The following is a 27,364-nucleotide window of genomic DNA, read 5'->3' on the forward strand; positions in this document are numbered from 1 at the left end:
TCAAGGTTTCTCTTTATATTTTGCTTGCTTGTTTGTTTTCTTGATTAGGTTCCACTTATAAGTGAGATCATAAGGTATTTGTCTTTCACTGCCTGGATTAATTCACTTAGCATAATGTTCTCTAGTTCCATCCATGCTGTCACCAAGGGAAGGGGCTCCTTTTTTCTTTGTGCTGCATAATATTCCATTCTGTAAATGTACCATAGTTTTCTTATCCACTCATTTATTGATGGGAATTTAGGTTGCTTCCTAGCATTTGGCTGTTGTAAATTGTGCTGCTATAAACACTGGGGTTCATAGGTTCTTTTGAATTGGTGTTTCAGGATTCTTAGGGTATAATCCCAGCAGTAGTATTGCTGGATCGAAAGGCAGTTCCATTTTGAGTTTTCTGAGGAAAGGGACATAAAGGAAAGAATAAAAATAACAGGACTTCATCAAAATAAAAAGCTTCTGCATGGCTAAAGAAAACAGCAGTAAAATGAAAAGAGAACCAACTGTATGGGAAAATATATGTGTCAGCGATACTTCAGACAAGGGTTTGACCTCCAAATTATATAAAGAACTCACACAACTCCACTCCAGGAAGACAAACAACCCAATTAAAAAAATGGGCAAAGGACTTGAACAGACACTTCTCTGAGGAGGACATACGGAGGACCCAGAAACATGTGAAAGGATTCTTGGCATCACTAGCCATCAGAGAGATGCATATTAAAACCACAATGAGATACCACTTCACACCAGTCAGAATGGCCATCATAAACAAAACAACAAAGTGCTGGTAACAGTTGTGGAGAAAAGGGAACCCTAGTGCACTGTTGGTAGGATTGCAGACTGGTGCAGCCACTGTGGAAAACAGCATGGGACTTCCTCAGAAAACTAAAAGTATTCTTAATTTTTGTTATTGTATTCTTTATTTCTCATGCTTCTTTTTTATGGTTTCTATTTCTTTTTACAAGTTTCACTCAGTACATATATTCTTTTTCTAAGTTCATTGAGCTTCCTTGTAACTGGTGTTTTCAACTCTGTAGCTGGTAGTTTGCTTGCCTCCATTTCATTTAGTTCTTTTTCTGGAGTTTTGTCCTGTTCTTTCATTTGGGACATTTTCTTTGTCTTCTTATTTTGTCAGCCTCCCTATGTTTGTTTTTGCATATCAGGTAGATTTGCTTCAACTCCCAGTCTTGGCAGTGTCCTGATATAGTAGGTTTCTTGTGGGGCCCAATGGTGCATGTCCCTGAGCTGGCTGGTCCATGGTGTTCCTTGAGTGTGTCGTGTGTGCTTTCCTGCTGTAGTTGACACTTTATTGCTGTTGGCCCACCACTGGGTGGGATTAACCCTACCGCTTGACCTCCTGTGAGGAACTGGCCATTACGACACCAGACAAACTATTGTGTAGGATTCGCTTTAGCAGGGTTCTAGTTCCTGTTAAGTCCGCACTTTGGCTGTGTCATTGGTTGAGCTATCAAGTGGTACTCTAATATGGTCTGAAACTGGCCACTGGTGTGTTGGTCCTGGGGCATCCTTAAAGTGGTGTGGGGTCTCAGGGAATTACCAGGGTGTGCTAAATGAGCAGTGTTAGCCAGGTTAATGGAGACTAAGTTTTGATGCCTGCCTAAACTTGCCAGCTGTTTGGGGGGAGGGCTCAACAAAGGAACAATGGCACCTATAGGTACTTTAGTCCCAGGGGCAGTTGCCCCTCCAGCCCTTGCCCTTGCCTGGAAGCAGAAAAGCTCAGTTCCTTCCTGTATGTTCCACATGCTATTCAAGCTGCTGTCCTTTCACTAGAGCTTAGAGTGAGTTTTTCTTGAGGAAGTGAGGCTGTGCTGTGCTCCAGCCCTTTAACAGGAGTGCCTGGGACTCCAGCGGCCTTCTCTCTCACCCAGATGGAATCCTAGCTAATTCTCACAGCTAGGCATTGTAGAGGCTCCTCCTCCTGACACTGGTGCTCTGGGTGGAAGAGCCTCACATGGCCCTTACAGGAAGGACTTCCACAGCTGAGATATCCCTCCTGCTTCATAACCACTGCACGGTGTGGAGCCAGACCTTTCCATGTCTGCGCCCTCCTTCCAGTCTCAACATAGCTCTTCTTTAGTCTTAGTTATAGAACTTCTACTGAGCTAGTCTTTAGGTGGTTCTCAAGGATGATTATTCTATAATTTAGATGTAATTTTGATGTGGTCATGGGAAATGCTGGGCACAGCATTTACCTACTCTTTCATCTGGACTGGAATTAGGAATTGCCCTGCAAGATGTCATTATCTTCAATTCAGGGATAGCAAGTGTGCGGTCTGGGGGGTGAGCAGAGCTCCTGGGGGTAGCCTAGAGAGAGTGCCCAGGCTGGACTGAAAGTCAGTTGACCTGATCCGGAAGCTTTACTTTCACAGAAAAATCACTATTTTTAGATCTTTTACTGCAGGACACTTAAAAATGCAGGTACTTGCAATAGAAATGAATTAGAAGTAGCCTAGCTACAAGAAAAAAGCTTGGGGTGTTGAATATTCTGAAATTTTGAAGTGGTTCATCATAAAGGTTGTTTATCACTTTCTTTTTACATATTTAAGATTTGAAGAGTCAGTTATTATTGTTTTATTATTCTTGAATGAATTTAAATGTCATTCTTGAAGTGGAACTGGTACTTATTAGAATAAATTTTTAACAAATATATTTCCTTCACCTAGTTCCTTTAATATTTACATTAGTTGTGAGTAGTTCTACAATCCAGCTGTAAGGATGCCCACATTTTGTTTGAAACCAATAAACACTAAATTACATATTGTTTGGCATTTGATTACATGGAACTAATGTAACATTTGAATTAAAGCAGCCTTCCTAGTGCTCCCTGTTGCCAATTTCTGCCCCACTAAAGAAAGGCTAGCCCAGCCAGGGTCCAAATGGACTGGGCTTGGCGTCCCTAACCCTGCCTATACCCTGAGCTCAATGCAAATGGCGCCTCTCTTCCAGCCCAAGCAGCTTTTCTGGAACAGTGACTGCACCCGGCGCTGCCGCTGTTTTCGGCGCAACCTGATCCAGTGCGACCCGCGCCAGTGCAAGTCAGACGAGGAGTGCGCCCTTCGGAATGGGGTGCGTGGCTGCTTCAGCACCAGGACCTCCTACTGTTTGGCGGCGGGGGGCGGCGTCTTCCGCACCTTCGATGGAGCCTTCCTCCGCTTCCCAGCGAATTGTGCCTTCGTGCTCTCCACCATCTGCCAGAAGCTGCCAGACATCTCCTTCCAGCTCATCATTAACTTTGACAAGTGGTCGTCTCCTAACCTCACTATCATTTCGCCCGTTTATTTTTACATTAATGAGGAGCAGATTCTCATCAACGACCGGAACACTGTCAAGGTGACAAGCCTGTCGTTGATTCTTAAGAAACGTGCCTGGGAACGAGGCATGGCCAGGGGAGTGTTTATTGTGGTTTTCCAAGAAAACCAGGTTTGAGGACAATAGGCTGTTGCTTTGCATGTACCATGCCCAGATAACCAGATTTAAAGAACATAAGTGTAAAGATGCTACAAGTATAAGAATGGGTCACCTTTAGTCCTTTGCTGACAATACCAAAGGCTTAAAGAAAGGTACAGTGTCTTAGGACCACAATATGGCAGTGGGTGTTAATAAAACTTCAGGTGATGAAGTGGTAGTATAAAGCACCTTCTATTCTGGATCAATTTCCAAAAAGCATCTAATTTGTTTTGAAGAGCCTTTAAAATTATTCTTGGCTCTGCCCACCTATACACCAAGACATGCTCTTTTATCTGTGCCATCTCTTCCAGAAGCTGAGAGAAGGCAAGCATGTGCCTAAAAAAAAAAAAAAAAAAACAGCTACCCAAATACAAACCTGACAGAGCATCCTCCACTGTTAGAGGGTGGCCTGATGACATATCAAAAGAAAGAAAGAAAACAGGGACTAAGTATGATGAATTTCTCATAGGCTGACTTTTCCTTTGGACGGCTGCCTGGTTTCTTATCAATCTTAGACATGTATAGAGACAAATAAATGAGTCTCCACCCCACCCCCATCTCTGACTTGGATTCTTCCCCCACCTCCATTTCAGAAGGTAATATACTCTGATCCATTGACAGGGACTCCTAGCCTCTCGGTTAAGCAAGGCTGCTCACAACAAGTAAACCTGAAGAGTGGAGTCACATCTCAGTGCTCGGATTATAGCTAGGGAGAAAGAGAGCCAGGGCACATACATTCACTTTTTTTTTTTGGAATTCAGTGTTATTCTGTGTACTTGCTTTCCATCATTGGCTCATTAAGTGTACCATTTTTTTAAAAAGATTTTATTTATTTTTTGACAGGGGGGAAGGGAGAAAGAGAGGGACAGAAACTTCAATGTGTGGTTGCCTCTTGCACACCCCCGTAATGGGGACCTGGCCTGGGTTGCAGGCATGTGCCCTGACTGGGAATTGAAACTATGATCCTTTGGTTTGCAGGCCAGTGCTCAATCCACTGAGCCACACCAATCAGGGCTGAGTATATCTTTATTTGAACTGTCATCAAATAACTCAGTATCCATCAAATAGCTTAGGCAAAAGACTGGCAGTATTTTTCAAGCTTAAAAGAAAGAGTTTGAATTATAATACTGGCTTTTAACTTCAGTGAAAGCTTCTACTACTTTTGACATCCCAACTTCTTTTGCAAATTGGCCCACAACAGACACAACTGTATTGGTCCAGAATCCTGGAGCTACAAAGTGAAAATGACCACCTACCACACCAAAAATGCCATTGTTGCTGAATAAAATAGCTCAAGCTACCAAAATAGTAAAGAATCATATTTTTAAAAGGCTTCTGATTGTTTAAGAAATAAAGTTTACTAATAATCTGTGGGTGATAAAAGAAAACTATTTTGTAAGTATCAGAGAAGCATGTTCTGTTCTGTCGTAAGGGCTAAGAAAAGAAACTGTTATACAGCAGGAAAATGGAGAAAATGCAGAAAATACTATTCCTATAGGATCTCTGGACCTCCTGTTTGAACTTTATAAGAAAGAAAACAATAAACATAGCAATAATCTTCAGATTCATTTCAACATGTTAGATTCTTCTCAGCACAGGATTGGATTTCATTTTCAGTAATTGGGTTATGCTTGGGAATGTTTTATTTAAAAAAAAACCCAGCTTGTGGGCTATAGTTTTTAATGTTTTCTTACCTCTCTGCTTTAATATTTTCCTTCTTTTAGGGGAACAGTAGATAGTAGGTGAGTGAGTGTCCTTGAATTCTGGAGCAGTGGTCAGCAAACTAAGATTTAGCCAAATTTACTTGCTGCCTGTTTTGGTAAATAAAACTTTATTGGAATACAGCCTCACTCATTTAGTGACATAGTGTCTATGGGCTGCCTTCCTGCCATGAGTTTAGAGTTGGGTAGCAATAGAGATCACAAAATATTTACTCTGACCATATTTGGCCACTATTACAGGCAATATTCACCAACCTCTGCTGTAAGGTCATTTACTTTTATTTTCTTCAATAGGTGAATGGCACACAAGTGAATGTCCCATTTATAACCGGGTTGGCAACCAGAATCTACAGCAGCGAGGGCTTCTTGGTGATTGACACCAGCCCTGACATCCAGATACACTACAATGGTTTCAATGTCATAAAAATCAGCATCAGTGAGCGGTTGCAGAACAAAGTGTGTGGCCTCTGTGGTAACTTCAATGGGGACTTAACTGATGATTATGTGACCTTGCGGGGAAAGCCAGTGGTGAGCAGTGTGGTGCTGGCCCAGAGCTGGAAAACCAATGGCATGCAGAAGAGGTGAGAATTCTAACTACAACTCCCTGTCCCAAATCCTCCCACTTCCACAGAGGGTGTTCATAAAAAATGCACTTTCCATAGCATCATTTTTCTCTCCTGCAAAGAGCTGAGTCAAATGTCTATGCAGTTTTTATGATACAAAGAGACACATCAAAGGCCTCAGTAATGTCTAGAATGCCAGAGGAAGGAACTGGGCTTAGGTAGTATAACTCTAAATTTTCATGTCGTTCAACCCTCGGCTAGACAGCCAAAGTGAAACTGGAGGGTCTACCTAGGCTGAAAACTGAAGCCTTCTCCAGCTGTGCAGCAGAGCACCCCTGCTGCAGTGAGATTCAGAGAGACTCGGGAGAAAAAGGGCCACCCCTTCCTCCCCAGTGCTGGGTCTGACTGTGTGTTTGGGACTCTTACCAGAAGGCTGGGTTGTGGTTGTACCAGTAGGGCTTGATTGGAGTCAAAAAAAGCCTATTTTGATACAGAAGTCATCAAGGTCATATCAGGCCTCTAATAATCCAACTTAGAATGAGCTCTAGGAGTTATTTCAAAGGTGTTTAATTTAGGGACTCTCTAGGCTGCTAAATGATAGTCATACCTTTCCGAATCTACAGATATGCTTCTCTTTCCCAGCATGTTTTTCCCCCGTGCAATGGCTCAATTCTCTTGTGCTTTAACATGCCAAATATCAACTAAATACCTGGATGTGGAAAGGAAGCTTCATACCCTTTTTGACCCTTCTGCAAGTAAACTGAAATAGTCCTGTGAACTACAAGGCCTGGAAAGGACCTTGGGCAACATCAGGTCCAGTCTCTTTCTTTTCTGGGTGAAACAGAGGCTAGTGCAGGAGGATGATCATGAGGAGATTCTGTAGGAGCCAGGAGCAGATTCCAACACTCCTAATTTGATGCTTTCTCTAAAATGCCATTTCTTCAGCCCACCATTAGAAAAATGACAATTTTGGATGTTTAAGCTATTCTGAGGCTTCCAAATATAAGCAGGTTTCAGTTTTTCCTGAGGAATTATGTTTCTGTTTGAACTTCCTTTTCTTTCCTTTCTTCCTTATTTATATAAATGATTTCAGCCTGATACCACTTTTCTTGTGAAGGTTTTGTTTTTGGTTTCTGATAGTTAAACTGCAACTGGTTTAGAACCTATGGACCTCCTTCCCAATCTTTAAATCTACCCACTGTCGTTACTGTTATAGGACTTATTATTACTACTACTATTTGTTATAGCAGTACCTGTTAATAATTATTATATCATTTATATCAGTCAATTATATCAAAGGTTAATGGTTATTATGTCAGTATCTATCTTTTGTCTGACACTTGGCTACCAGGTCATTGTTTTATTCTATGCTCACTTATCCCAGTGATACTAACAACAGAAATCACCTAACTTTCCTAAGGTCACATAGCAAATTGACTTCTGGGTCAGCAAAAGAGGTAACAGGCATGGTCTTGCCATGTACTGGTTTTGCTTCACTGATTCTGACTCAGCTTCTTGCCCCCAGCTGCAACGAGCTGCAGTTCTCACAGTATGCTGCCATGTGTGATAATGTGCATATCCAGAAGATGCAGGGCAATGGCTACTGCCTGAAGCTCACGGATATGAAGGGCTTCTTCCAGCCCTGCTATGGGCTACTTGACCCCCTCCCTTTCTATGAATCCTGCTATCTGGATGGCTGCTACAACCACAAGAAGTTCCAGCTGTGTGGCTCCCTGGCTGCCTATGGAGAGTCCTGTCGTTCCTTTGGGATCCTCAGCACTGAGTGGATTGAGAAGGAGAATTGCTGTAAGAGCATTATTTTATTTCTCCAGATTATTTTCTAAGTTAAAGGAACAGTGTCACTGGTTGTGTTGCTTTGTCTTGTTGAGCTGGCTGGTCTCCACAGCTCTGCTTCCAGGGTTGGAAAGTTGAGAGTTGTGAGCTGCAGCAGAGATTCCATGAGGGCGTGTCCATAGAACCTCACTCACCTGTATCCCCTCCAGTGATGAAATTTAGATACCAACTGCGGAAGATGCGTTGCTCTGAGCTGGATAAGTTCAGTAACTTATGAGACAGAGGGACAATGTATGGGGCCCCCAATTCATTTCAGCTCCCAAACTCAGCTCTTCACCAGCTCAGAGCTCCCATCAGAAAGGGAAATGGCAAGTGCAGTTGGAATTGAGCTGCTTGTATCTGCCTGGGCTGAAAAAAAAGCTGTGGTTGAATTTATAAAGGAACTATATATATTACATTAGTGATAAAATAAATGTCTATGGTTTATTTTTTGTTCTGTACTAAGAATGTCATGTGATGTGTCTATCCATTATTCTATTTGCTCACTTTCTTACTATGTTAAACAAATACACAGAGAATATATGTATATAAACATAAATTTGTCATATACATATATGTGGTCACTCTGTCCCACTAATATAGTATGATACCATGTCCAACAGAATGTGTGCATGTACTGTAACACATACACTAACCCAATGTGCGTAGAGGTACCTCCATGAAAACCAGCCCATTCCAAAATTGTGCACATGCATCATAAAATTTGAAGATTAAACCTGACCAAGTACAATACTACAGTACAGTTAATTCAGAACTGAAAAACAATGTAGTTAATTAAAATATGCATTCAGTGATTTCAGAATTTCTTAAAATACTAGTCTTTTGGAAATCAACAGAAATGCTGTTTGGTAACTTTTAATACATTGTGTCAAAAAGTAACTCTTTAAATAACTTTTTTAAACTTCAGAAATTGGCTAAAAAATTTAAAAAATATATTAGGTTATAATTTTAACCTTAAAAATTCCTTGCCTGTGAAGCAAAGGGTCACTGGTTCGATTCCTAGTGAGGGCACATTGCCTGGGTTGCAAGCCAGGTCCCCAGTAGGAGGCACATGAGAGGCAACCTCACACTGATGTTTCTCTCCCACTCTTTCTCCTTCCCTTCCCCTTTCTCTGAAAATAAATAAATAAAGTATTTTTTTAAAAAATTTCCATTTAAGGGCATACCTTATTTGCCCATTGGCAGGTGGACCACCATATTTGTAAGGGAGGTCTTTTTCTTCCTGTGGGCTATTGCCTCCACACCTTCTTCTTATGTTCTTGGTTGTTTTCATATTGTATTAATTAAGCATAACACCTACTGAGGGGTTCATATGTGCTTAGCACTGTGTGAGGCAATGAACATACCAGCAAGTGAGAGGGTCTTAATAAAAGGAAGACCTTAAAAATAAATGTATTTAAATGATGCTCATGGCTTTCCTTTAGTCTTCCTTCCAAACTGAGCCTGAGGTGAGAGATGTTAAGCCATCACTATACATACCCTCATCTATTTCAATTCATTCCTCAGCAGAGGGCATGGCAACTGGGCCAGGAGAGGCATGTGGAGCTGTGGGGCAGTTCCACTCTTTTGTTTCACTTTTAAACTCATGCTGGGATTGAACAGTTGTGGTTTCTGTAGCTCTCACCATCATTTACCATGATGGATAGAAGAATTATTACATCCACAAATGGAGAGAGATTCTTTAAAGAAGTGAGTGCCTCAAAGAAAATGATCTCAATTAGTGCTTTCAGACTGATCTTGAAGGTGGTCTGTGGACTCCTCTGCTACAAAAAATTTATATTTTATTTATAATGTAAAGTAAAACACTTATAAAGTAAAAAAAATTGCCTTTTGACAAAATACTCCATTAATCTAAATCAATGCTTGTTGTGAGTTGTGTGTCCGTTTTTATCTATTACTATAAAATCAAGTAGAAATTTATGAGGAAGGAGGACCATGAGGCAAAAAGATTAAGATGTCCTGGTTTAAGGGTCCTTACTGGCCCTAAAATTTTCTGGCTTGACAAATAGTTGTGGAGCACCTCCTCTGAGGTGACTGGGTGTTGGGGACACAGAAGTAACTGATTTGGATCCTACTCTGTGCAAAGACATGAAGGCACAGGGTAGTGAGTGGAGCAGCTGTGGTGTGCCGGGGCAGTTAAGACTGTTTATGCATTCCATCTTCACCCCTTAGCTTTACCTGTGTGTGACCTTAGGTGTGTCATAGCTGTGAAACAGGGGTTACAATGCTTAGCTCACAGAGCTGTGGTGAGGGTGGAGGAGATGATGCAACTAGAGCGTGAAGCAGGGTCAGGCCCATGGTGAGGTCCCAATTACCAGCTGCTGTAATCATTTACTGGAGGGTAGCTGTGTGTGTTCATTTGTGGCTGCTATCTGACCATTACAAGTTCCATTAAAGTGACAAATCCCAAGTGTAACCACATGCTACTGTGTGTTGGTGTGAAAATCAACTTGTGCATGTTTCTGTGTGTTTTCCTTTTTAGCAGGAGTGGTTGAAGATCCCTGTGTGGGGGCAGACTGTCCCAACCGGACCTGTGAGCTAGACAATGGAGGGGAGCTGTGCGGGTGCATTGAGCCACCTCCCTATGGAAACAGTGAGTGACACTTGCTATCCCACCCCCTGCCACCCAAACAGGCCCATTGGGAGAGGCCCACAGCTGTGTATGAATGCTCCAGGACTGTAGCCCTCGTGCTCCACATTGTAGGTTAGAAACCCAAATAGCAAAGCTTTAACAATCATTTAATCAGAACAAAGAAGCAATCTGGCCACTTCAAACTAGGTTAATATGTATTTCCTCATAGCCACATCCTTTTCTGCAATAAATTACAACATAAAAGTTTGTACATGAATGTAATCAGCCAGTTTCATCTGAGGCGACATTCAGCATTAGAGAGATTCAAACTGATCTTTGAGAGTCACAGAAAATGAGAGTTTGATTAAAAAAAAAAAGGATCAAGGTACAAGAGGCAGTTGCTTTAAAACTCATTTAGACATTGGATCTAAGATAAAGGAGAAGTAAGTAGAAACTCATTAACCTCCTCCCAGGACCAATCTGGAGTTACAACTAAATTATAGAGAAATCATACAGAATAACCAACTGAACACTAGCCAGAGAAAAGCCTTATAGCCAAAGACAGACAGAGGAAACCACTTGACTGGAATAGGTCTGATAGGGAGTGTGGAGAAGCACAAGGGCTGGCTGGAATCCCATGGGCAGCAGCTGAGGCGCTGGAGGGATAATTCAGTGGCCCAGTGATTTCCCCTGAGAAGAGTAGGGTCTGAATTCCAAGCTTGGCTCCCCATCCTACAGCACCAGAGCCAGAAAGGAACCCAGATTAACATCTACCTATAAAAGGCAGCCAGGATTTTGACTGCCAGAAAGAGATGGATGAAGACTCAGAGAGCCCCTTAAAAGGCCAAAGAACAAAATTTCATTTGCAGCCATTTACCCTGGGCTCTGGCAGAGGGAGAGGAAAGTAGACAAGAGACACTTGAGAGAGTCTGGTGCTGGTGGCTTGGAGAGAGAGCTGAAGGAACAGCTACCAGGATCCATGTGTTGAGTCATTCTCCATACTGCAGGAGCCATCTCTTTTAGGCAGAGCACTCCTCTGTGGATGGCATCAGCTTGGAGGGAAGCAATAGCCCTGCTCACAGAAATTACTCTGCCTACCCCCACTGCCCATGGTGCTTAATAAGCAGGCTGCTGATTACAGCTTGATTAGATCAACAACTGATCGACTTAATGACTGAAGAGTTTAGCAGTTAAGGTGGAAAATACAAAGCAGCCAAAATGGGAGACAAAGAAACAGACTTCAAGTGAAAGAACAACTGAATTCTCCAGAAGAGCTAGGTGAAATGCTGGCAAAGGATTTATCAAACCTTAGAGTAATGATTATAAGGATACTCAACAGCATGAAAAAAGACATAGAACCACAAAAAAGGACCAGTCAGAAGAATGCAATATTTGACATGAATAATACACTGGAAAGAATAAACAGTAAGTTAGATGAAGAAGAGCATTGAATCAGTGTTTTGGAACACAAGGTAGGGACAAAAATGCCCAGGTGGAGCAGAGCAGCTAAAGGTGAAAAGAATTTTAAATAAATGGGAACAGCTTAAGAAACATTTTGGACAACATGAAGTGTAATATCTACAGCATGAGAGTAGAAGGAAAAGAGAGTGGTGAAGGGATCAAGAATTTATTTGAAGAAATAATGACCAGATACTTCCATAATCTTCTGAATGAAAAATGAAAAAGACACACAAGTTCAGGCAAGTCAGAAAGCCCCAAACAAGTTGGAACCAAAGAGGTCTACACCGAGACACATAAAATGACAAGGCTTAAAGACAAGGAGAGAATCCTAAAAGCTGCAAGAGAAAAACAGAGAGTTACCTAGAAGAATGCACCAATTATACTGTCATCTGATTCCTCAACAAAAACATTTCAGACCAAAAAGAAGTGGCGTGAAATATTGAAAGGTAATGAAAAGCAAAAACTTAAAACCAAAGCTACTTAACCCAACAAGGCTATCATTCAAAATTGAAGGAGAAATAAGGAGCTTCCCAGACAAGGAAAAGCTAAAGAAGTTTGTTAACACCAAACCAGTACTGCAACACATGTTAAAGGGCTTGCTTGAAAAAGAAGGAGAAATAGGAGGAGGAAAAGGAGAAGGAAGAGGAAAAAAAGAAGGAGGAGAAGGAGAAAACAGTCTAACAATAATATGGCATTACAAACATATTTATCTATAAACACCTTAAATATAAATGGCTGAAATGCTATGACCAAAAAATAGAAGGTAGCTGAATGAATAAAAAAACAGGACCCATATATATGCTTCCACCAAGAGACTCATCCACAACCAAAAGGTACACCCAGACTAATAGATATTAGTCTGGCAAAAGATATTTCATGCAATTGGAAAAGAAAAAGAAGATGGTGTAGCAGTACTTACATCCAACAAATAGACTTTAAAACCAAGGCTATAGTGAGAGATAAAGAAGGACACTCCATAATGATAATGGGAACAATCTAACAATAGGATATAACCTCAGTAAACATTTACACACCCAACATAGGAGCACCTGAATATGTAAAGCAAATCTCAATGGACATAAAGGGAGAGATCGAGAGAAATACAGTCATAGTTGGGGACTTCAGTGGATAGAACTTTCAGACAGAAAATCAACAAGGAGACAGTAGCCTTAAACAACACATTAGACCAAATGAATTTCATTGATATCTCCAGAACATTTCACCCCAAAGCAGCAAAACGTGCATAATTTTCAAGTGGAATGTTTTATAGGATAATCTGTTAAGACAAAAAACCAAGTATCACTAAATTTAAGAAGATTGAAATTATATCAACCATTTTCTCTAACCACAATGCTATGAAACTAGAAATCAGTCATGAGAAGAACACACAACAACATGGAAGCTAAATAGTATGTTCATAAACAATGAACAGGTTAACAATGAGCTCAAAGAAGAAATCAAAAGATACCTTGAAACAAATGAAAATGAGGGCACAACAATCCAAAATCTGTGGCACACTGGGAAAGCAATCCTAAAACGGAAATTCATAGCATTACAGGCCTATCTCAAGAAACAAGAAAAAAACCTCAAATAAATTATCTAACTTCACACTTAAAGGAACTTGAAGAAGAAAAACCAACAAAGTCCAAAGTGAGTAGAAGGAAGTAAATAATAAAGATCAGAGCAGAAATAAACAAAATACAGTCTTTAAAAAAAATGGTACAAAAGACCAATGAATCCAAGAGATGGTTCTTTGAAAAGATAAACAAGATAAGCAAGATTCTCCACACTCATCAAGAAAAAAAGAGAAAGGACCCAAATAAATAAAATCAGTAATGTAAGAGGAGAAACAACAACTGACACCAGAGAAATACAAAGGATTGCAAGAAGATATTTTGAACAACTATATGCCAACAAACTGGACAACCTGGATGAAATGGATAAATTCCTAGAAATATACAATCTTGCAAAAGTAAATCAGGAACAATCAGAGAATCTGAATAGACAGATCACACCTGATGAAATTGAAGCAATAATCAAAAAGCTCCAGGCAAACAACAGGCCTGGACTGGATGTCTCCACAGGTGAATTTTACCAAACATTCCAAGAAGAACTAACAAACACCTCTCCTTCTCAGACTCTTTCATAAAATACAAGGGGAGGGAAGGCTCCTAAATTCATTTTACAAGGCCAGCATTATCCTAATTCCAAAACCAGGTACAGACATTACAAAGAAAGAAAATTACAGGCCAATATCCCTGATGAACATAGATGCTAAAATCCTCACCAAAATATTAGCAAACTGAATACAGTAATGCATCAGAAGCATCATATGCCATGATCAACTGAGATTTATTCTGGGAATACAAGGTTGGCACAACATTTGCAAATCCATAAATTCAACACATAAACAAAATTCAGGATAAAACCACATAATCATGTCAATAGATGCAGAAAAAGCTTTTGAAAAATCAGCACCCATTTATGATAAAAACCCTCAGCAAAGTGGGAATAGAGAAAACATAACTAAACATAATAAGGCCATATATAACAAACTCATTGCCAGCATCATACTTAATGGGCAAAAACTACAAGTGTTTCCCCTAAGATTGGGAATGAGACAGAAATATCCACTCTCACCTCTTATTCAGCATAGTACTAGAAGCTCTAGCCATAGCAGTCAGACAAGAGGAAGAAATAAAAGGCACCCAAATTGGACAGGAAGTAAAACTGTCTTTATTTGCAGATGACATGATGATGTACATAGAGAACCCAAAGACTCCTCCAAGAAGCTACTAGAACCAAAAAGTGAATTCAGCAAAGTAGCAGGTACACAAAACTAATATCCAGAAATAGTTTTATTTTTATATGCCAATAAGGAACTAACAAAAAGGGAAATTAAGAAAACAGTCCCATTCACAATCGCTTAAAAAAAATACTTAGGAATAAACCTAACCATTGATGTTAAAGACCAGTACTCAAAAAATTATAAGACATTTATGAAATAAATTGAAGAAAATACAAATAGTGGGAGCACATATCATGTTCATAGATAAGAAGAACTAACATCACTAAAATGCTGGCACTACCCAAAACAATCTATAGATTTAATGCAATTTATATCATGATTCCAATGACATATTTCACAGAACTAGAACCAATATTTCAAAAATTTGTGTTGAACCACAAATGGTCTTGCATAGCAATAGTGATCTTGAGAAAGGAGAACAAAGTTGGAGGACTCACACTACCTAATATCAAGCTATACTATAAAGCCATACTAATCAAAACAGCCTGGTACTGGCATAAAAACAGACACATAAATCGATGGAACAGAATAGACCTGCCCAGAAATACACCCATACTTTTATAGTCAATTAATATTCAACAGAGGAAGCAAACACATACAAGGAGCTAAAGATAGTTTATTCAATAAACATTGTTGGGAAAATTAGATGGATCTGTGCAGAAAAATGAAACTAGACCACCTACGTACATCACAAACAAGAATTAATCAAAGTGGATCAAAGACTTAAATATTAGAGCAGAAACCATAAAAATCATAGAAGAAAATAGAGGTTGCAAAATCTTAGACATTGCTAATGGAAATTTTTTTATCAGGTTTATCTCCCCAGGAAAGAGAAACAAAAGAAAAAAATAAACAAGTGGGACCACATGAAACTAAAAAGTTTTTGTGCAGCAAAGGAAATCATCAACAAAATAAAAAGGCAACCCACAGAATGGGAGAACATATTTGCTGATACCTCCAATAAGGGATTAATAGTCAAAATTCATGAAGTATTTACAAAACTCAGCACCACAAAAACAATCCAATTAAAAAAATTGACAAAGGACATGAATAGAACTTCTCCAAAGAGAGAATACAGATAGCCAGTAGACATATGAAAAGATACTCAATGTCACTAATCATCAGAGAAATGCAAATTAAAACTACAATGAGATACCATCTCACACCTGTCAGAATTGCTATCATCAATAAATAAAAAAACAACAAGTGCTGGCAACCATGTGGGGAAAGTGGGATCCTTTTGCATTGTTGGGGTGGGAATGAAAATTGATGCAGCAACTGTGGAAAGCAATATGGAGGCACCTAAAAAAAATTAAAAATGGATCAGCCTTTTGACCAAACAATCCCACCTTTGCAATTATATCTTTAGGAACCTGAAACACTAATTAAAAAAAAAAAACATATGCACCCCTATCTTCATTGAAGCCATATTTACAAACACCAAGATATGGAAGCAGCCTGAGTATCCATCAATAGATGAATGATAAAAGAACTACGGAACATTTACACAATGGAGTTCTACTCATCCATAAAAAAGAGGAAAATCTTATTTTGTGCAACAGTATGAATGGACCTGGAGAACATTATGTTAAGTGAAAGAAACCAGTGAGAGAAAGACAAATACCATAGGATTTCACACATATGTGGAATCTAATGAATGAACTGAACTAACAAGCAAAACAGAGACTCATAGATAGAGCAGGATAACAGCTAAAGTAGGAGGAGGTTTGGGGAAGGAGGGATTGAGCAAAAAGGATAAAAAACTCATGGACACGGACAACAGTGTGGTGATTGCAGAGGGAGGGGGTTATAAGGGGACTAAATGGTAATGGAAAAAAGACAATAAAGATTAAATAAAAAATAAAATAAAATAGAGTCTATCATTTATTATCTGTTTGTCTTGGGAAAATTATTCAATATATTTAAGTCTAAGTTTTCTGTGAAATGGGCAATAATAGCAAGAACCCAATTTTTAATAAAACAAAGGTGAGAATGATATTGACTTTGTAGAAGTACTGTGAGAAGTAAAAGAGAAAGTACATGTAAGGTGCTTAGCAAAACTGACATTTATTTAAAGGTAAATGTAGTATTTTGGGGGGGGAGCTCACAATTTAAACTTATTTCTTTTTTTTTTAGTTTTTTTTAATTTTATTTAGTTATTTTTCAAGTACAGTTTTTTGTCTATTTCTCCCAATCCAGCCTCCCTGGCCCCATGCTCCCCACCTCCCTCCCATTTCCACCCCCCTTAGTTCTCGTCCCTGTGTCCTTCCTATTTGTTTCTCCAAATCCCTCCCCTTTTTCCCCCTTAAATTCCCTTCCCTCTCCCCTCTGGTCACTGTCCCCTCGTTCTCTATTTCAGTGTCTTAGTTTTTTTTTCTGCTTGCTTGTTTGTTTTGTTGTTTAGGTTCCTGTTAAAGGTGAGATCATATGGTATTTGTCTTTCAACACCTGGCCTATTTCACTCAGCATAATGCTTTCCAGTTCCATCCATGTTGTTGCAAAGGGTAGTAGCTCCTTCTTTCTCCCTGCAGCATAGAATTCCATTGTGTATATGTACCACAATTTTTGGATCCATTCATTTACTGATGGGCACCTAGGTTGCTTCCAACTCTTGGCATACTGTAAATTGTGCTGCTACGAACATTGTGGAGCATAGGTTCTTTGAAATTGATGTTTTATGATTCTTAGGATATAATCCCAGCAGTGGAATTGCTGAGTAAAAAGGCAGGTTGATTTTTATTTTTCTGAGAAAATTCCATACTGTTTTCCATAGTGGTTGTACCAGTCTGCAATCCCACCAACAGTGAACTAAGGACCCCTCTTCTCCACAACCTCTCCAACATTTGTTGTTTGTTGCTTTGTTTATGATAGCCATTCTGACTGGTGTAAAGTGGTATCTCATTGTGGTTTTAATTTGCATCTTTCTGATAGCTATCGATATTGAGCATCTCTTCATGTGTCTCTGGATGTTCTGTATGTCCTCCTTGGAGAAGTGTCTGTTCAAGTCCTTTTCCCATTTTTTAATTGGATCGGGTGTCTTCTTAGAGTGGAGTCGTGTAAGTTGGTAAATGTAGTATTTAAAAGAGGATAGAAGATGGTAATGTAGGCAGACATGGCTCACCTTTTTATACAACCATATCAAAGTTACAACTAAAATATAGAACAAATATCACTCAGAACCATCAGAAATGGAGTTGAATGGAAGTCTGACAACTATGGAATTAAAGAAACCACATCAGTCGAGACTGGTAGGAGGGGCTCAGATGAGGAACAGCTGGTCTTTCACCGATGTGTGGTAAATAAAAATTTAGGATGGATATCTGAGGAGTGTACAGGCACAATCCCACTCCAGACCCCCCAGCCCAGAGATCTGGTGCCAGGAAGATAAGTCTCCATAAATTCTAGCTGCAAAAACCAGTGGGGATTGAGTCAATGGAAGAAACCGCTGAAGCCACAAGCAGTGCCTATTACAGAACCCACACATGGACTCACCTACTCAGACTCACTCTGAGTTCCATGCTAGGGTGACAGCTTAAAGGGAACCAGTGGCATACTGGGGAAGGCTGAAGTGTCTGGCATTAGGGCAAGCAGAGGACATTGTCCCTTTTCTGAGCATTCCCCCAACAGAGCCATGGAGCCAGGAAGTTGGTGCCATATCTGAGACTCCATCAACCTGACTAATGTTGTTTACTTTTTAATTTTAATTTTTTAATTTTAATTGTTGACAAGTACAGTTTTCAGTCTTTTACTCCCATCCCAGCCCACCCACCCAGCCCTCCCCCACTCCTTCCCATTCCCTGCCCCCCAGTTTTTGTTCATGTGTCTTTTATACTTGTTTCTGTAAACCCTTCCCCCCTTCCCCTGACATTCCCCCAAATTCCTTCCCCTCTCCCCTCTGGACACTGTCAGCCTGTTCTCTATTTCAGTGTCTTTGGTTATATTTTGTTCACTTGTTTGTTTTTTTTTGTTTAGGTTCCTGTTAAAGGTGAGATCATATGGTATTTGTCTTTCACCACCTGGCTTATTTTGCTAAGCATAATGCTTTCCAGTTCCATCCATGCTGTCACAAAGGGTAGAAGCTCCTTCTTTCTTTTTGCTGCATATTTCATTTGTAAATGTACCATAGTTTTTTTGATCCATTCATTTACCGATGGGTACTTAGGTTGCTCCCAGCACTTGGCTATTGTAAATTGTGCTGCTATGAACTTTGGGGTGCATAGGTTCTTTTGGACTGGTGTTTCAGGGTTCTTAGGGTATAATCCTAGCAGCGAAATTGCTGGGTCAGAAGGCAGTTCCATTTTTAGTTTTCTGAGAAAATTCCATACTCTTTTCCATGCTGCTTGTACCACTGATTAACATTGTTTTATTCACCTTAGAGATCCTCAGAGACTCTGCCCCACCTAGTTTACGGGTCCACCTAAGCAGCTTTTCATAAGAATGGCTGCTTCATAACTTCCAAAACCTATGACACAAGCAACAGCTGGCCTCAGTAAGCTCCAGACTAGGCACTAGCAGCAGCCAAATTAGTTTTATAGCTTGGCTTCACCTGGGAATCTCCCAGCCCAGCACAAGTAGCAGCTTTCTCATATTGCTTTATAGCTCAGGAAGGGTGGTCTCAGACAGAACACAGGTGGGGGCTGACCTTGGCCTGCACCATCTGGGAAATCTCAGAGCCTATACAACTGGTGGACAACTGGAGCCCACATCAGAGCACCATCACCTTGACCCTGCACAGCTGATCCTCCATGGAAGGCACAGGTTGATGGTCAGTGGTCACAGCCAATCCTTGCAGCTGACTGGCCTGGGTAAATCCCTCCTATTGGTCTGTCAACAGTGACCAAGGTTCAACTATAAGAGAAGGGGGTACTCAGCCCACACAGAGGGCACACCTCAAGTACCCAGCTTCAGTGGCATGGGGAGACTGTGCCACTGGACCCCATAGGACACCTACTACATTCAGCCACACTGCCAAGACACAGAATCAAAGCAACTCTACTTAACACATAGACACAAACACAGGGAGAATGCAAAATGAGGAGACAAAGAAACAGGGCCCAAATCAAACAACAGATCAAAACTCCAGAAAAAGAGCTAAACATAATGGAGATAAGCAATCTATCAGATGCAGAGTTCAAAACAATGGTTATAGGGATTCTTAAGAAACTTAGTGAGGACCTCAGCAGCATAAAAAAAGATCTAGTCAGAAACATGGCATACACTAATCAAAATAAAAAGTAATGTACAGGGAAACAACAGGAGAGTGCATAAACCTGAGAATTAAGTCAATGATTTGGAACACAAGGAAGCAAAAACCAGCCCATCAGAACAAGAAGAAAAAAGAATCCAAAAAATGAGGGTAGTGTAAGCAGCCTCTGGAACAGCTTCAAGAGGTCCAACATTTGCATCATAGGGGTGCCAGGAGGAGAAGAGAAAGAGCAAGAAATTGGAAATCTATTTGAAAAAATAATGAAAGAAAACTTCCCTAATTTGGTGAAGGAGATGGGCATGCAAGTCCAGGAAGCACAGAGAGTCCCAAACAAGGTGGGCCCAAAGAGGACCACACCAAGACACATTATGACTAAAATACTAAGGACTAAAGATAAAGAGAAAATCTGAAATGAAGCAAGAGAAAAGCAGGTAGTTATCTACAAAGGAGTTTCCATTAGATTCTCAGCTGATTTCTCCAAAGAAATGTTCCAGGCAAGAAGGGCCTGGCAAGACACATACACAGTGATGAAAACCAAGGACCTCCAACCAAGATGACTCTATTCAGCAAAGCTATCATTTACAATGTAAGGGCAGATAAAGTGCTTCTCAGATAAGGTGAAGCTAAAGGAGTTAAGCCCTTATTACATGAAGTGTTAAAGGAAGTTATTTAAGAAAACGAAGATAAAAACTGTGAATATTAAAATGACAACAGACTATCAACAACTGAATGTAAAAAATAACAACAGCCCTGGCTGGTGTGACTCAGTGTTTGAGCACTAGCCTGCAAATAAAAGGGTCAATGGTTTGATTCCCACTCAGGGCACATGCCTGGGTTGTGGGCCAGGTCCCCAGTAGGGGGCATGGGAGAGGCAACCACATATTAATGTTTCTCTCTTTCTTTCTCTATCCCTTCCCTTCTCTCTCTAAAAAGAAAATAGAATTTTAATAATTAAAAAATGAAAACAAAAACCAACTAAGCAAACAACCAGAACAGGAACAAAATCATAGGTATGAGGATCATTTGGAGGGGTATCTGCTGGGAGAGGGAAGAGGGAGAATGGGGGAAATGGTGCAGAGATCAAGAAGCATAATTGGTAAGCACTAAATAAACAGGGACATGTTAAGAATAGTGTGGGAAATGGAGAAGCCAAAGAGCTTACCAGTATATGCATGACCCACGGACATGAACTTAAGGGAGGAGGGATTGCTGGAGGGAAGGAGGGTACCTGGAAAAGGGGGGCAAAGGGAAAAAAATTGGGAAAACTGTAACAGCATAATCAATAAAATATACTTAAAATAAATAAATAAAAGAGGATAATCTGTAGAACAACAATTTGCTTAGGAAAAAAAAAAAAAAAACCCAGACATTTAAAGCCAGCTTTATCTGGCCTGATTTAGGTGGGTCCTAAAGAATTAAAATATTTGAACCAAACTGTAACCCACTAGGACTCCAGGTCCTTTTTCCAACTGCCATCCTCTTACAGGGGGAGCACTCCCATGGTATTGTGTAGGGGGTTGCTTTGCCTCCCAGTTCCTCGCCCTTGCCTGAAGCAAGGAACTCAGATGGCATACGCTGAATTTAACATTATTAGAGAGTGAAAGCCTAATTGACCAGAGGCTGCATAGGAGGAGAGAGCCTGTGGTGTCGATTATTTCTGTCAGAATGGGTGGGGTAGGAAGAAATGGAGCTGACCTACAGCCCAGAAAAGATGGCTGACGTCAAACCAGAGAGCTGAAAGGGCGGGCTTTGCCAAAGCGGATATCCTCATGGCAACCTGAGCCACCAATGATATATTGCCACTTCGTTCAGTGGGGACCAATCCCCAGCTCCCACGAAGAGAGCCAACCAAATAAAACCCCACCTTATTCCCTGCTTGGGAGTGACTTTCTCGGCCCCACTCTATGGACTGGGGAACCCCGCCTGGGTGTACAATCCCCAATAAAGCTCTATACTGCCTACCTTTGTGGCTGATTGGCATTTCTTCTTCGGCGGAGCCTAAGAAAACCTTTCCTTTGGTGCCAAAACCTGAGAGGAGTTGTTGTCTGCTGAAGACTGCTCCTCTCCTTACTCCCTGGGGAGGCCTCGTGGCCACCCGACCAGTCCAGACAAAGAACCAGGGTAAGTGCCATTGCCCTTATGTTTCTGGACCCTGAACTCTGATTCCGGGCCGCCATCTGCTGCGAGAGACTGCTCTCCACCAAACCACAGCACTGTGTAGGGGTGACCCTTCTGGAAGAGGCTGCTCTCCCTCCACTGAGAGGCTCTAGGCACCGGAGGAGATGTCCCTGGGCCTGGATCCCCATTTTTACCCAATCAGATCAGCAGATTGCGTTGAGGGATGCCAATTCCCATTTGCTGATCTTTGTGGGACCAGGAATGGAGGTGCAGGAGTCCAAGCCAGATCCTAAGTCACCTCTAGGGTGCCTCCTGAAAAATTTGCCAACAATTGATCCTGGCTTCAAGCGAAAACGGCTGATTTTTCTATCCACTACGTCCTGGACATTATATCAGCTTGATAATCGTGAAACCCGGCCTCCTGAGGGCACTTTTGATTTTGTTACCCTTACTGACCTAGATAATTTTTGCAAATGGACTGGCAAATGGTCTGAGGTTCCCTACATTCAGGGCTTTTGGGCCTTGCGCTCCCACCCGGATCTGTACACCCAATGCTCCAGAGCCCAAGTTCTCCTCGCCTGAGGGAACCCTGAACCCATCTGGCCTCCTAGGCCTACTGCCCCAGAACCTCCCTCCTCCTTTTCTGATTCCCCTGAAGATCTTGCTTCCCCTCCTTATCAGCTTCTGCCAACAGCCTCTTCAGCCCTGGCCCACCCCTCTCCACCAGATTCTCCCCCTCCCTCTGAAGACCTTTCTTCCCTGGTCAGCTCACACAACCACTCCTGCCTGAATCTAGAGCCCCTAGACTCCTGCATTTGCCCCCTCCAGGAAGTGGCAGGAGCAGAAGGTGTTCTTTGGGCCCATGTTCCTTTTTCACTAACTGACCTTTCTTCAATTGAAAAACGCCTAGGCTCATTCTCCACTAACCCTACCAATTTTATCAGGGACTTCCGGTACCTAGTCCAGGCTTATGACCTCACATGGCATGACCTGTACATCATTTCAGCTTCCACCATGACCCCTGGCGAGCTCAACCATGACCCCTGATGAGCGCGGCTATGTCCCGGCTGCAGCTAGGGCTCATGCAGACCAAACCCATGCCACCAATCCCTTCATGCCAGTAGGCGCTGAAGCCATGCCAGAGGTGGAACCAGGCTGGGGCCACCAGGTAGGACAGGCAGGTTGGAGGCCCGGAGACAAAATGGTCAAGTGCCTGATAGCAGGTGTGCACCAATCTGCCCAGAAAGCAGTCAATTATGATAAGCTCAGAGAGGTCACCCAAGGCCCCGGAGAAAATCTGGCGCTGTTTCTCAACAGACTAACCAAGGCAGTGGTGCTCCATACCCGCCTTGACCCGGCTCCTAACACTGGGGCCACTGTCCTAGCTACTCACTTTATCTCCCAGTCGGCCCCAGATATTAGAAGAAAACGAAAAAAGGCCGAGGATGGCCCCCAAACCCCTATCCGAGATCTAGTAAATACGGCATTTATGGTTTTCAATAACCAGGAAGCAGAGGCTGAGGCTCTGCTCAGGCAGAGCCTGCAGCAAAAAGTAGCCCTGAAAACCCAAGCCATGCTAGCAGCCCTGTGGCTGGCGGCAAACACCGGCACGGGGGCAAAGCCTAAGTCCGGGCCAAAGAACACCCCACCAGGGGCCTGTTTCAAGTGTGGCAAAAAAGGGCACTAGGCCCGCCAGTGTCCTGAACCTCGTCCACCAACAAAGCCTTGCCCCGATTGCCAACAGCTTGGCCACTGGAGGAATGCCTGTCCCCCTAGAGGCTCGTCCCTGGCGCCTCCACGTGGGAGACCAGCCTGTCAAGGTGTAGACTCTTCTCTGGCCTCGCCGGAACTTCTTGGACTCATAGACGATTGAAGTGGCCCGTACTCGAAGACCCCCATCACCCTTGCCAAGCCCAGGGTAATGCTGCAGGTAGCGCGTAAGTCCATCTCTTTCCTAGTGGACACAGGGGCTACCTACTCTGTTTTACCATCTTTTTCAGGACCTCTTACTCCTTCCCAGATCTCAGTCATGGGGGTTGATGGGACCCCATCTTGCCCGTGGCTAACCACCCTGCTTAACTAGAGTCTTGATGGATTTCCCTTTTCCCATTCATTCCTTATCACACCCTCCTGCCCTATTCCATTTTTAGTATGGGATATTCTCGAATTAGGTGCCACTGTCCAGATCATGCAAAAGTCTACCTGTTCCTCCTCCCTTATCCTCCTGCTGTTAGAAAATCCAATTCCTCCTCCAGCTCCACCTATTTCCTCTTCTCTCATCAACCCACAAGTATGGGACACTTCCATCCCAACCATAGCTTCCCATCATCCCCCAGTCATCGTTGGCCTCAAGCGGCCTGACGTTTTCCCATCCTGACCCCAATTCCCTATCTCCCACGCAAACTTAAAGGGGTTACCTTCAACCAGATGCTTCTTCAGACCCGAACCTACTCACCCCTCCCTGACAAACCAGAAATGGCCAACCTCTAGCCCCTCTCCTCTGCATGCCCCTGACAGCAGGAAGTAGCCAGACTGAACATGGCGCCCCTTATCCTATCAAAGAGGTCGGAATGTCACGATGGGCAGGGTAGGACAAAATGGAAGCTGAACTACAACCCGGAAAAGACAGCTGACATCAAACCAGAGAGCCAAAATGGCAGGCTTTGCCAAAGCGGATATCCTCATAGCAACCTGAGCCACCAATGATATATTGCTGCTTTGTTCAATGGGGACCAATTCCCAGCTCCCACGAAGAGAGCCAACCAAATAAAACCCCGCCATATTCCCTGCTTGGGTGTGACTTCCGCAGCATCACTCTGTGGACTGGTGAACCTTGCCCAGGTGCGCAATCCCCAATAAAGTACTATACTGCCTAACTTTGTGACTGATTGGCATTTTTTTCTTCGGCGGAGCCTAAGAAAACCTTTCAGTTTCCCCTAAGCAGATGAATATGCTTCTCTGTTTATATAGCATGTGTTCATGTACTCACAGAGAATGCCAATTGGTGTGTCACTGTGTCAAAAAACAAGAGGTCTTACTGTTCACTGGGAACAGGCTGGGGCTTTGGGTGGCTTAGCCAGTACTACTCTCACTTGGGGCAGGTTTCTGAGATAAGTCACAATGAGCCAGATGCAGTAAGTAGCTTACAGAAAAGTAGCTACACCAAACTGCAAGGAAATTCCTGGGTTTGTGAGGAAAAGACACTTCATTAGTATTTTCACCTTTACAAAAGGCTCTACAATACTCCAGTCATTGCTTTGAGTGAATTCATATCATTTGATTTGGTCAAAGCCTAGTTAAAATGCCACAGCCTTTGTGCGGGTTATTAGCTTTTTCTAAAGGCAACTGTAATGGGTCCCTCACCTTGATCTGTGCAGCAGAACTGCTCTCACTCACATGACTTTCATAATCATTGATTCCCACAGACTCACATGACATTATTGATGCTGAGGTGACCTGCAAGGCATCCCAGATGGAAGTGTCCATATCTAAGTGCAAACTCTTCCAGCTTGGTTTTGAGAGAGAGGGTGTGAGGATCAATGACAGACAATGCACTGGCATCGAAGGGGAAGATTTTATCTCCTTTCAGATCAACAACACCAAAGGGAATTGTGGAAATATTGTACAGGTAAGAAACTGAAGCTGGAAAGAGCACCTGGCAAAGGTAGTAACTGTCAGGGTATTTGCACAGTGACTGTCCTTAAAGCCAACTTCATGATGGTCCAGTTAGAAATATTCTCTGTGGAAAACAGCAAAACGTATGTATAAAATGGAAGACATCAAGGAGAACAATTATTTAGTGCTAAGTGGTTGATTAAATGGAGAGAGTGCATCAGGTGACAAACTTCTTTCCTTGGTTTGCTCTACCTGCTGTCGCCCTTTGCTGGGCATGTTACCTCTCTTACCCTTATTGTTCTCCCATGCAAATACAGCGGGATTTAGCTATTTCAGGAGGCAAGGGTGTCCCAGATATCGTTTAAGAAAAATGCAGCAATATCCCAACTTTTGGTGTCAAATTATCTAATTCATAGGCTAGCAAAGGCTCTGGCTCCTTTTCTTCTTCCTGTTCCTTCCGCGCGTGTGTGTGTGTGTGTGTGTGTGTGTGTGTTTGATAACTGTTTTTTATTAACACTTATATTAGACAATAAAAGGAAGAAGGTGTTTGTGGGTACATCTTGTGAAAGGTTTGTTGGAGGACAGATTTTGAATTAAGAATATTAAGAATTAGCCCTGGCTGGTGTAGCTCAGTGGATTGAGCGCGGGCCTGGGAACCAAGCAACCATGGTTCGATTCCCAGTCAGGGCACATGCCTGGGTTGCAGGCCAGTTCCCAGCAGAGGACACACAAGAGGGAACCATACATTGATATTTCTCTCCCTCTCTCCTTCCTTTCCCCTCTAAAGATAAATAAATAAAATCTTTTAAAAAAAAGAATATTAAGAATTAACAAGAAGACTTGCGACCCTGGCTCCCATGGCTCAGTGGATTGAGCACCTTTTCAGTAGACTGAAAGGTTGCCACTTCAATTCTTGGTCAGGGCACATGCCTGGGTTGCAGGCCAGGTCCCTGGTGGGGGCATGCAAGAGGCAACCAATTTGTTTCTCTCGCACATGTGTCTCTGCCTCTCTTTATTTCTCCTTTCCTCTCACTCACTAAAAATAAATAAATAAATAAATAAAATCAAGATGGTATTAACTTGTGATGGTTGTCCTTCCTATTATTCCCTGCTTGGGTTCCCTGAGGTACCTGGGAGCTGGCTATAGTTAGAATTCATGAAGTCACCCTCTGTGGGCATCCAAGGTTATTATACTGCAGGGTGTCATTGACATCTATTGTAATACATTGTTGTTGGTTGTTTTTTTTTGAAATGCTGAGGCTAGCTCCATACTGATTGTACTAGCCTCTGAGGTATGTATGAAAGGAAGCCTTTCTTCCACTTTCAGGGTGTGAATTTGAAATGCAAGCCATACCCTCACTCCCAGAGTTAATGATATCTGACCTCCCTTTGCTCTGCAGTCCAATGGCACTCATATCATGTATAAGAACACAATCTGGATAGAAAGCGCCAACAATACCGGCAACATCATCACCAGGGACCGGACAATCAACGTGGAATTCTCATGTGCTTATGAGCTGGACATCAAGATCTCCTTGGACTCTGTTGTGAAGCCCATGCTCAGGTAGAGACCACACGGGCTGCATACGTGGCTATGTTTTTGTGTTGGCAGTTAGGGTTAGAAGAGTCAAAATGGCCAGCTTTTTACCTTTGAAGCAAGGAGAAAAAATGATTCATATTTTCTTCCTCTTATTTTCTTCCTTAAACTAGCACTGTTCAGTAAAACTTTCTATAATGATGAAAATGATCTGTATCTGTACTATTGAATACAATTGCTATATATAGCTATTGAGCACTAGAAATGTTGTTGAAGTTGCTGAGGAATTGAAGTTTTAATTTAATTTAATTTAAATTGCCACCTGTGGCCAATGGGTACCATTTTGGACAGTGCAGCCTTAGGCTTTGCTACTATCTGTTTTGCCTTCTCTCTTCATTTTCAGCTTCAAAAAATGGTAGGTGATTGAATAAATATAATTGTGTAAG

At 42.0% G+C, this 27,364-nt stretch overlaps 1 protein-coding gene across 1 annotated transcript in view; it reads left to right on the forward strand.

The window, feature by feature from the left end:
• LOC119061200 (tubulin-specific chaperone cofactor E-like protein) overlaps nucleotides 1–27,364 on the forward strand; it is a 208,600-nt gene that overhangs the window by 174,009 nt on the left and 7,227 nt on the right. The window contains exons 21-27 of the mRNA XM_053670667.1: nucleotides 2,962–3,345; nucleotides 5,478–5,764; nucleotide 5,817; nucleotides 7,258–7,552; nucleotides 10,083–10,193; nucleotides 25,192–25,394; nucleotides 26,782–26,945. Coding sequence (XP_053526642.1) covers nucleotides 2,962–3,345; nucleotides 5,478–5,764; nucleotide 5,817; nucleotides 7,258–7,552; nucleotides 10,083–10,193; nucleotides 25,192–25,394; nucleotides 26,782–26,945 — 1,445 coding nt within the window. The remainder of the gene's footprint in view (nucleotides 1–2,961; nucleotides 3,346–5,477; nucleotides 5,765–5,816; nucleotides 5,818–7,257; nucleotides 7,553–10,082; nucleotides 10,194–25,191; nucleotides 25,395–26,781; nucleotides 26,946–27,364) is intronic.

The sequence above is a fragment of the Artibeus jamaicensis genome, unplaced genomic scaffold (genome assembly GCF_021234435.1).
Source record: "Artibeus jamaicensis isolate MK-2021 breed Jamaican fruit bat unplaced genomic scaffold, CSHL_Jam_final contig_601, whole genome shotgun sequence".
NCBI lineage: Eukaryota > Metazoa > Chordata > Mammalia > Chiroptera > Phyllostomidae > Artibeus > Artibeus jamaicensis.